Source organism: Cupressus sempervirens, chromosome 3, assembly GCF_028749045.1.
Source record: "Cupressus sempervirens isolate cs-2001-9-10 chromosome 3, ASM2874904v1, whole genome shotgun sequence".
Classification (NCBI taxonomy): Eukaryota; Viridiplantae; Streptophyta; class Pinopsida; order Cupressales; family Cupressaceae; genus Cupressus; species Cupressus sempervirens.
The window spans coordinates 402416855-402429003 of NC_143120.1; the positions used below are offsets into that span (position 1 = coordinate 402416855).

Below are 12149 nucleotides of genomic sequence, written 5' to 3' on the forward strand. Positions count from 1 at the left end.
TCTATTGTTATTTTCTTTGTTCTCAACTCTGACGTATATCTTTTATCAGGTTCCATCTATTAACAAATATAATATGCTTCATACTGGTCTTGCACATCTAGTCACGCTAAGTGTTAAACATGAATTTCCTTATCCATATTCAGCAAGTTGTGGTACATAATTTTCTCCCATAAGTCCCCAAAATGTTTTGAACGTATGCGTGTTGCTTGACAATGGGACCACTCTGTTCAAGTTTTATTGCAATTGATAGACTCGAAGTAAATTTACAATGATGGCTGTTACAATAATGTCTATTAATATATATTTACTAACACCATGAATAATAAAGTTCCCTCTTTTTAATCCTTTGCATGTCCGCTATGTCTTACCATTATGAATTTTTATGTTTGTTTCTTTACAGTATACTCTAATTGCAGATATCTCCTTCTCCATATAAATTTCTTCTTTATTCCATCGAGATATATAAATAGGATATGATATATTGTCTTTCTATTCATCTCATCTGTCATCTTCTTGATCTATTATAACTTTGACATTGATGAAAGTTATGGTAACAATCTTGGCTTGATTGTAAAACTCATTGACATCAATGACAATATTTCCATTAAAACAAACTACTCAAATCGTAGGGAATTCAAGGCGTGTGGAGATTGCATTGATCCTTCCTTTAGATTACCCCCTTTAAAGGTGTGTATTATTTCTAAAATAACACATATGTCATGTGATGTCCATTGCTAGTAGGTTGTTAGTTACCAAAATTTAAAATACATTACTATGCATGGAAATCAAATTAATTTAGGAAAACAATGAATGATTCATAGTACATTTCATAGGTAACATATGTAAGTCGACTTCCTTACTTATCTACTAAATCTACCCTAAGGAGAAAGGGGATTTTCTTGTAGTAGGGCGCTTGACACCAATTTACAAGTAGGCTCCCTTAAGGCTTCAAGACATTGTCCCTATCCCATCTTGGGATTCACCTACCTTGTGAGAATTTACTCCACCTTTTTCTACATAACACCAACCTATCCTCTTGAAGAGCAATGACTAAGGAATAGACCATACACACAAAAACAATACTACATATGTATATATACAGAGAGAGAGAGAGAGAGATTACAAGTTTCCTATAAATCAGTATGAAAACCATACATGCTTGCCAACAATAACATAAGAAAAAATAAGATAAATTTATTAATGACCAACAAGAGACCAACAAAAGGATCTAAGGGACTCGAAATATACAAGAAGGAAACCAAACCCAACAGGAGCACCAAACAATATTAGAGAAAGAGCAAACAAGAAAGCAACAAATGGAGCCGAAAAAAAGAGACCGGGAAAAGACTAGAGATCTTTCCTCAACAAAATGAAATCCGACATTGAAGGATAGGGTCTAGGACAACCGAGAGTCTTGATCTGTCTCAGGGAATTGTTGGTGATGGTACGCTGCTATCTAGAGAGCCCACGTCAAGGTCTCGTGAATTTGGTGTACCTATAAAGAGAGTTGAGAAATTGCTTCATGCCTTGGGCAGGGGACATGAGCGACAAGAAGGCGGTGATAAGCTGATCTGAGGCCTAGCTCTGAGGAGACACGAACTGTAAAGTGTGGTCATGAAGTTGCCTGGACACCCGGAGATAAGAGCACCAAACAACACTTGTTGATGTAACTGAAAAATGTTGCCAAGGACTTGCAATCGATGAAAAGGCAATGAAACCTCCCTCTGATCTCGTAGTACATGGGGCAATGGAAAATGGAGTGGATCTCTATCTCAAGCTCGACCAAGGTACAAAGGTGACAAATCCAGTCTTCTTCGTCAATGTAATGGTCAGTCTAAACTCAAAGCCGATGAGAACCAACTCTAAAGGAGTTGAGGGAGATACGAAGGGCATGGTTCCAACATCAAGACAAATTGATGGGACACACAATGATCCCATCTAGAGTATCTAGGAAGTGCTCAACATAAAAGGTCATCTGGGGATGCAAACCCCCCAGAGGGTTACTCCAAGTCGTGGTAATGTACTATCTTTAAATATCAAGTCTGAGATGCTCGTTCAACCCTTGTCGAGAAGGGACGAGGTGAGCGGGAGCATCCACAAAGAATTGATACATAAGGAGATGATCAATCTCAATCCAAATCGATTCTAGTAAGGTAGTGGCCTTAGCGTACTAACATCGAGCTCTGGCAACCAAGTTTGAGTTGGCAACAGTGACAGAGGAACAATAAGCCATATTGAAGTATTTGTTGCGACCATCAATAGAATTCGTGAAACCCTAAACTCAATGAAGAAACCATATTAGATCGAAGATAAGCACTAATTTTGAAGGGGCAAACCTCGAACTCAGATGGGATTACACTACAAGGGGTAGACCGATGCCATCTGATAATATGACAAAGGAAAAGGACCTATACCCACTCAACTATGGCCTAATTGGAGTTTAGGAGGGAGGATCCCCACACTACAAAACCATATAAAATTGTCGGTCTAACCAAAAAATCCAAGAGGGGCAATTTGGACATAGTGTCTTGAAAATGACTATCTCTTCAAAACAGCAAGGGGACCGAACCCTTTGTTAACCCTAGCTAGCATGCTAGGTCTCATACTAAAGCGAGGGCAAGATAACTTAAAACCCCGTGGTAAGTGTACGAAGAAACATTCTTGATCACCTACCCCTGAAAGTTGAAATGGAGATGTGAGGTCTTTAGACAAGTAAAGACCATGACCTGAGTCTTGCTCAGGTTCACCAGAAGTTGGCGTTGGTCACAAAAGAAGGCCAACCCATCAATAAGTCTTTGAAGCCCCTTGGGCGAGGAGGCCAGAAGAACCATATCATCAACAAAGACAAGAACAGATACCAGAACCTTGTATAGGTAGCACTTGTCACCAGGGACCAAGGAATCCCTAAGAAAGGCCTCAAGCTCATCAAAGTAGAGATGTCGAACAAAGTGGGGGAGAGAGGTAAACCTTGCTTCACCCCAGTGGTGATCTAGATCAGATCGAAGTAGCCCTGAAGAGTTCTAAATTTGTCAATCACACACTCATACAGTCTCATGATCATTGTCAAAGTCTCTAAAATCCTGATGTCTCTAATTCTCTAGAAGAGTGGCACTTTGGGGACAAAATCAAAAGTCGTACAAAAGTCCACAAAATAGTAGTAGACTTTCGCAAAGTGTTATCGAGCCTCCTCAATGATTGCCCACAGTGTCAGGATATGGTCAAAGGTTTGGAAATCAACACGAAATCTAGCCTGACATCTCGCACAACAATGCGTTTTGTCAATCTCTTTGGAAAGAATAGAGTTCAGCACAGTGGCATAGAGTTTGGCAAAGGTATGCCCAATCATGATGGTCCTGTACTTCTCAAGGTCGAAGACCAAGACAATCTTATGGATCGGATAAATAACATGCCTCGACCAAGAGTTGGGAAAACCAATACAAACCACTCTATTGAACAATGCAAGAAGGAAGGAACCCAGAACCAAGATACCGAGCTTGAAGAGCTCCACCTGGAACCCTTCCTAATTTCCTGGCCTACTATACCTCATGGATCTAATGGCCTCGTAAATGTTGGTGGGAGTGAATATATAGCAACAGCGAGGAGGATGGGGTGAGGAGATAGCTGGCAAAGAATGTTGTAAAGAGTGGAGGTGTGCGAAACAAGGGAACAGATGTCAAGGGTCAAGGGCAAGGGGAGATGACGGGGAAACAAGACACGCCAAAAAAGCTTCGCATTGTGCACAAGTGTGTCACAAAGAGATTTGCATTGCGACAATACATATTGTCATTTCTTGTGGTGAAGAAAGCGATACTAAGAGAGTTGCAACTAGGTGAAGGAGCGGGAGTCAGCAGCAAAAGCCAAATGCAGAAAGCGGTGAAGGGACTTACAATCATCGTCAAACACATGTTCATGGGAGAAGTCTTTCGGCATTTGGAGCTGAGGGGAGAGGGTGAAGTGTGGTGGGGGATGGACAGGAGAGCGAACTCCCAAATCACTTCAACCAACAAGTCAAAATGGAGGAATCCAGGCACAAGTATGATAAGCAAGTGGGAGAGGAGTCATCTAAGATAAAGGGTGAAGAGGTCATAGTCACTCTCGGAGAAGTAGAAAGTGGTGCGAGGACTGGTAAGCGCATGGGGACGAGGGGGGGTAAAGCAGACAGCAAAGCTGAGGAGGGCATGGTTGGCCAAGGGGTGGCGAGTGATGGTGAAACGACTGATGCAAAGAATAAATGAAGCACAAGCGAGAGTATAGTCCACCACACTGACAACCCCACAGTAGGACCAAAAGGTAAAAAGATCAAAACCTGGGAAGCAGGAGAGATCGTTTAGGATCACCAAGTCGAAGCACTCACAAAGCTAGAAGAAGTGGCAATCGTAGCAAGAGAGAGGCCCATGAGGATCCTATAAGGCACGTTACGGTCCTAAGATGGTAGGGTCAGTCTCGTAAGTACAAGTCGAGTTTTAGCTACAATCAAGAAGAGGAGTCTGAAGATCTCTAGTTTGTGCATTAAAATCTCCCAAGATGATGATATCACCCAAGCCCGAAAACTTGGAGATACACTCGTATAAGTTTGCAAAGGAATCTCCATCCTCAGAGCTATGTAAGGAATACGGAGATGTCGGAGGAAACTGGGAGACAACCACAAATAATTTTGTGATGGTGACTAGTATAGCCGATATGGATCCACAAAAATCTGGTAGAGATGTCAAAATGGACCGCCCAGGTAGCACTGAAAAGGTCATCTCTGATCAAGCAGGCAACACCCCCAAGACCATGCACGTCGCCCGAGGCTCTAACCTTCTCCCTACAAACAAATAGCCATTGATAACCAGCAAACCCGAGAAGCAAACGAACGAGACTCATGGGTGTCTGTGACAATCAAGATATCGGCAAAACCAAGAGCGTCCTGAAAGAGACTAGGTAATGTATAAAGAGTGTGATTACCATTCCAATAGCTGACAAGAGAATTGATGGGGGGTTCTCTCGCAAAAATAGTGGCAAGACCATTATTTGGCTATAAAAGTCGGTCTCTGTTCCCACCCGCTAGGAGGGGAATCACGGATAATAGCATGGAGATTCCGTATAACCGCCCACTTCTTGTCACGTCTAGCCTATGCCATAAATCCTCTAGAATGTCTTAACTCTGCCAATTGTTATCTTGTGAGGTCCTCATCCAGAAAGATCTTAGTGGGAAGAAGGAATAACTTTATCTTTGCTCTCAGTGCCCAAAGCCTATTAGATAGAGAGAGAAACCAAATAAAAAGTGTATCATCCAAATCCAACCAACACTTGTCAAGTGTGACATCAGAAATGTCAAGTTGATCACTAAGAAAGGACTGACTGACTGAAATGGGATCAACAATGGTGGGAGGGAGGTCTCGGACCCTTAGGTTCAATTCACGGGCCTGCCTACAACGCTCCTCATCGAGCTTCCCCTGTACAATCATCTCCACTCCGACACGAGGTCTAGGACCGAAGTTGTTGCAGACGAAGGACCGAAGTTGTTGCAGACGAAGGACCAAGTTTTAACTTGTTCAGTTCCCGAAAGCAGCGTAGTATGCTTAGCCACAAGTTCACTCTGTTTGTCTTTAATAGTATCGAATTCACCCAATTGTTCAACGACAGAGTCAAATTGAGTCTTAATGTTTGTTGTTTCTATGGTAAAGGTAGTTGAGAAGCTGTCGAGAAGTGAAGAGTTAGAATCCATTTGTTGTTTGAAACCGGCAATAGTCTTAGATAGAGATAAAACAATGTCCCTCAAGCTATGGTTCTCAACTTCCAACTTGAGAAGTCTGTCAAAAAGTCTCTAGTATGTAAGAGACGGAGGTTACGACGAGTGAGTGGAGTCCATTAGGAAGAGCAAGTAAGACTAGACCAGAACAAGCCCGACAACAAGTAAGAGCAGCAGAGGAGCCGAAAAACTTAGATCATAGTCACACACGGAGAACACCAAGAAACACTAATGGTGAAGGCTTGGCCAGACATGTTATCCAATCCTGAGGACAGTGGCCACACACACATGAGCACTAAGAATAAGTCTGAACAACACCACCGAGCAGTAGAGGGAGGTAAGAATATGAATGATTTATATCCTCTCTCCACACTTCCTTGAAGAGCAATGACTACATTTATAATCTCTTCTTGAGATATAATAGATATCCTATCATCCCTTTATGGATGTCAAATATCTAATTCTAGGGCATTCCATTCCATGCCCCTTAAATGAGGTTTTCACCAGCTCTTATATTTTAGATATTTCAATAGTATAAAAAGACCCATATTACTCTAACCTTCCTTACTAATGGAACAGCCTTGCCAAAATTTAATATGCAAAATAGGTCTTCCTGAAGAATATATAGAGAAGCATGGAATCACTCCCCTCAAATTGCAAGAAATATGCACTCATTTAAACAAAAGATATGTCAAGTTCTACAAGGTGATCTACTCATAAAACCAAAATATATTTGTTAACAAGTTTAATGTTCCCCAAAAGGTCTCTAAAGTTGCAATTGTGGGATTTAATGACCATCAAAGTTGCAATTTTTAGGTATCCCTCACCATCTTTATCTTTAGCCTTTTAGGGTTATCCAAGCAATTGGCATTTAAAAATCCAAAGAAATATGGCTATAAGTTTGGAGCTAGAGAGGAAACCACCCTAATCTAATAAAACCAAGACATTTTTTTTAATAGGTTTAATGCTCCCCAAAAGGTCTCGCAAAGTTGCAATCATGGGATTTAATGACCCCCAAAGGCCTATCAAAGTTGCAATTTTGTGGTATCCATTGCCATCCTTATCTTTAGCCTTTCAGGGTATACAAGCAATTGGAATTTTAAAATCCAAAGAAATATAGCTATAAGTTTGGGGCTAGAGAGGAAACCACCCAAGTCTCTATGGTCGCCTCCACGTTGTAGCTCTACAAGAAGTACAATATTCATCACATCACATCCTTCCGTTGAGATAAACAATTATTTTCTTAACAATCAGGCACTTGCAAATCGTGAGTAGAAATGCATTGTATGCTTACTTCTTTTATGTGCACGCAGGGTTGAAAGAGCATATTTCCTAACATGCCCAGGGGGTAGGGTGGCATCATCAAGATAAAAGTGATGAACAAAAATATAACAATATAAGCAAGGAGTTGGCAATTATCAACAAAAATCTTCTGGCGTGAATCTTCATTTAATTCCCTGTGAGCTGGTTATGGCATATAAAAAATCCCTGTCTAGTACAATGAAATGAAAACTTAAAGACAGATGCATATTTTACATCCTAAATTTCTCGAAGAACCACAGTTGAGAAAATATCATATTGATATACTCCTGCCAAAGAATTCCTCTTTACTTCTCCTGAACTATCTTAAGCTACTTGCACTCGTATTAAATGAAAATATAGTAGGTAATAGTTGAGCCAAATAATGAAAAAAAATTTGGAGAAGAAAGGAATAATGAAAAGCATAAAACAAACACTTTACCCATCAATCTCAAGGAAAGAGGAAGCTCAGCTCTCAAGAGTTTTGAAGCATGAACCAAGATGTCTGACTTCAAGTAAATATATGATTGTAAGGAAGCTGCTCTAGTTCGGACCTGCACTTCCAATTAATGCATCATTATATTCCATAAAAAGGCAACCATATGCCTCATTAGCCATATATCACTGAAGGAACTATTTAAAGTATTTATCCTTGTATTTGTTCTAGACTCGTGTGCATTATTTAGTAAGACATGTATGTTCAAAAAGCAATAATAAACTAGTGTGAAACAACACCAAATTTTCTTACAAGAATCACCTTACATAACCAGTAACAAGATATCCTGGATCAATTAATTTCAAGCATTCTGTTTATATGACCAGTAATCAAATATCACTTTTTGATGGTGAGTTGTGATAATTGTTTATACATACCTCAAATGCTTCTGTCTTTAGCTTAAGAGTCAATGTACGCCCACGGAGACTTTCCTTCTCCATGTCTCTCGACAATGTCTCGGCAATATCATCTACAAGTTGAGAGAGAAAAAAGAAGAAATACATCATGTTGAAATGAAATTAAGTAAAATGCATCATGATATATTCCTGGTTAATTTTTTATCAACCAATGCTACTGCAGGATGTGACCTATCACTTCCACATTACTATCCAGCATAACTCATCCTATCAACCATGCCTCTTTATCTCTATTTTGATAAACTATCACCCTATTAATTCATGTTCACCAATCAAATAATATAATTTAGTTCATATTTTAGTATGTTAGATATTTTCTACATTTTCTATGATGCACTCAAAGTGATATCAGAGCTAACTTTCATGTAACATGTTGTCTGCAAGATTGTCTTTGTTTCCACCTTAGAAACCCAGAACTTTAGTTTCATCTAATTTAACATTTCTGATAATAATAAAATATCCCAACTGTGGCTTTGTACTATTTAGGCATATAGCCAGACAGACCATCTTTTCTTTTAAAAAGATGCAAAAATATGGAAAAAAACGTATATTGAAAAATAATTGTTTGATATTAATTTAAATTAAAAATTAGAATTGTGTACGTAAATGGTGGCAATGAAATAGTTTATTAAAAAAACAGTTCAAAAAATATAACCCATGCCAAATCCTACTCAGCCAAGACTATTTTCAGCTCCTTCCCTACATCTACTTCATGCATACTTCCACTAATAATATTTGCTTGAGATTATTTCCCCTTCCCTATTTCCTTAATAAAAATCTCCTTGTTTTGTGTTTCAATTGTTAGGAATTAGAGTTCACATGGGTTACAATAATATGTGAAGTGAGTTGTAAAAACAAATAATAAAAATATTAAGGTAAAAATATATTTTTGAGTATTTGTTCATTTGTACTTTGATTTGTTGAAACCATAGTTTGCAAACTCTCCGAGTACTCTCAAGTTTTTTCGCTGGGTGAGTACTCTCAAGTTTAACTCTCACGTATTTATAGATGTTTAAAAACATAGGTAAACATGTTGATGCAGGGAAAACATTGGATTAGATGCACTTTTCACATAATTTTAGTGTTATAAAACTATACATTTTCTCTATTGAAACGTCAATTACTAATTTAATACATTTTAGAATTGTATTCTACAAAAAAATATGTTTCTTTAAGGGATTTTAAATTTTAGTACTTTCTGAGTTGCTGAGTTTTGCCGAGTTTTTGCTAAGAATATGTCAAGTTCTTTCCGAGTTGAAAATTTTGGGCTTGCCGAGTACTCTCCGAGTCCAAGTCTGCAAACTATGGTTGAAACAACTCAGCATATTACAAAAGGATAAACTTCCTATCATATAGGTTATGAAAATCCTTTATAATGTAATGAATTACTCAATAAAGATAAGATCTTAAATTGATTTATTTAAATAATCTTCTCATTTCTCTACCCCAAATTTCTGATATGGCATCAGATGAGAGCTGGTTGTGTAAATTTCTACAATTATTCAAAGTTGCTTATGCATCAATTTATGTGTGATTGATCTGTGCATTAATTTTAGGCATCCCTCCTAGAGTCCAGGCCAAAAACTAAAAAGGATGACTGTATCTAGGGGAGCATAATTTGGTGTGGCTGAATCAAGAATTCGGCATGAGCCCAATCTGAAGAAGAAAAATGGATGCTTATAACTTAGCTTTAATGAATAAAGGAGGGAAAATTTTGTTCACTTGAACAAATCTACCTATTTCTGCTCCCTATGAAGGAACAACAGTTATGGAGGAACAACAGATTGTAGAAACAATCAATGTGGCTGTGTCAAGGCATGGGGATCTATATATTGATGATAAAGAAGAAAGAAAATGGCAGCCAAAAGTACCATGCCATTTGGGACTTGGGAATTGCAAGTGGTGAATATAATAGACATGGCCTATTTGAAAGCTGTGAGGTATTTAATATTCAGGAATTGAAATAGGCTAAAAATAATTTCTGCACTCATAACCAAATTAGATCTGGAGGCCATGGCAAGGCATATCCTTTTATCCTTTATACAAGCCTTGTTTTAATTAACTATGTAACAAATCAGCAAGATGTTTTCCCTTTGAACTCTATATCATAGGCTTTAGGGTCACGTTTGACAATATGTTGAAAACACGTGAAATATTAACACCTAGGGAAAATTTGCTTCTCAAAATCTCTCTTCAAGGACTACATTGATTTGTTAGCTAAAGCTGCAAATGCCTTTCAATCCATGTGGGAGGTCGTAACAAGATATTCCAGGCCATACAATCAAAGTCTACAACAAAAAATGTATGTTATCAAAGTCAAGTTGCAACAGGTTCCATTTTTATTAGCCATAAATTGTAATGTCATTCAAAATATATATGTCCAAATTCACAAATATCAAAACTACTAAAAAATATTGTCTTAATTATAATTGAAGTGCATAATCAATCTTACTTGAAACGCCTTAGTTCACATCAAGGGGTAAAGGATATGTTATTTTATCACAATCGACGAAATGAGCCTCAAAATCCAAATCTGCAAAGTAGCAAACCAGCAAAACGTTGGAGGCACAGAAGGCTGGAGGACAATCAAGAACCTCTCATCAATCACCAACAATGAGGCCGCTTATTAGCTTTGCTGTCATTTTGTTTTCTATTAAGTGATAATCAGAGATCAAGTGGCACAATTGACAAAAGTGGCTACTCCTATTCATGTGTGTTTTTTCATTGTATAGCCTCCTAGTGTAAACTACTGTAATAAAGAAAGCGCTAGGGTGATGCAGCCAATGTATCATGTTTATTTGTAAATATGAGTTGTTAAAACAATCAATATATTAAGCATTTGCTTCGTATGCATATGATATGAAAATCCTTTATACATGTAATGTATTATTGAATTAAGATAAGAGATTGAAACTAAGTCATTGGTTCGTGTTCGGGTTCTGGGACGGATTCATGGCTTTGGGCCAAAAAAAATCCATTTGGGTTCTTGGGGGCTTCGTGAGTGTGTCTATATATATATTTGTATGAGCTGTACCATAATAAAATATATTTTTTGTGTTTTTAAAATAACCTTTTGGCTTCATTGGTTGTGGGTCCATGCAGGGTCCTTAGTGGGCCTCCTGGGTCTGTGGCGGGTCTGGGTAAAGTTTGCACCACAGACTGTCGGTCCTTGTGGGTTCATAGACATGGACTCTACCCATACCTGCCATGGACCCAGCACGAATTCAGACCTGAGAAGATCCCAAACCCAGACCCAGTTGGCAGGGTCCAAACCCTGATGAGGCCAATTTATGGCCCATATATTCCTTACTTTAGATGATAGTTTAAGGGTTTTTGTTATTTTATTTCTTGAAGACTCCTTCAAACATTATCCTGTATAAACTTTCATACTGTCTGTGCTCATCGTGGTTTGATGTTTTGTTGATATAATGCTTTAGTCAAGACTTATGGTTATGAATGAAAAGACAATCAATAGCATACATATGAATGAACTGATTATCTTCTAACCTAGGTTCTTATTAGGTAAATGTTCCAGCAGCCAAGTGTCCCACGTGTGCAAGTATAAGTTAGTATAATAAATGGTTTTTTATGAAATAAAGATATGATGATATGTTTTGAAATATGGCATGTGCTACTAATCTGCTGCAAGAAAATGTCAGCAGGTTTAGGGAGCGCCAACAAGTAAGGAGATTGATTGATTCAGCAATAACCACAAGAAGAAAGGCAGCTAACTGTCATAAAGATATCCACTCTCCAACAAGCAGGTCAAAGCAATAACTGTTCACCTGGGTACAAATCCAACACCATAAGGTTCTATGTTTCAGGTTAATCGTTAGTAGAAGGACTTGTTGTACAGGAACGAGAAAACATCTCAGATTGTTGTAACTTATTAAGACTCTGCTATATCCTCGTGGCTGGAAGGATCATAAATCTAGGAAGTTTGTTTAAGATGTTCTAACATAAATAAGCTGCCTCATGAACTTTTGTTAGTTAGTCGTAAAAAATCATATTGTAACCTGAAGCAACATTAGTCAATAAAGCATTTTACATTTCAGTTTGTAATTGATGTCTCAAGTAAAATGAAGGTTTTGCTCTGCATCAGTTATCTTGAACACTTTATCTATTCACTCGTCCAAGGGGGGCCACTTGAGGAGTGAACATTGTTATTAGATTTTCTTTCCTACTTTCTTAAGAGTATCTTGAT

General features: G+C 38.2%; 1 protein-coding gene across 14 annotated transcripts in view; it reads right to left on the minus strand.

The window, feature by feature from the left end:
• The window catches only part of LOC149566708 (DNA/RNA polymerases superfamily protein), a 136676-nt gene that overhangs the window by 32555 nt on the left and 91972 nt on the right, over positions 1 to 12149 (minus strand). For all 14 annotated transcript variants that reach the window (XM_089820023.1, XM_089820026.1, XM_089820024.1 and 11 more), the window contains 2 exons: positions 7907 to 7998; positions 7476 to 7587 (listed from right to left, as the gene is read on the minus strand). In XM_089820023.1, coding sequence (XP_089676149.1) covers positions 7476 to 7587; positions 7907 to 7998 — 204 coding nt within the window. The remainder of the gene's footprint in view (positions 1 to 7475; positions 7588 to 7906; positions 7999 to 12149) is intronic.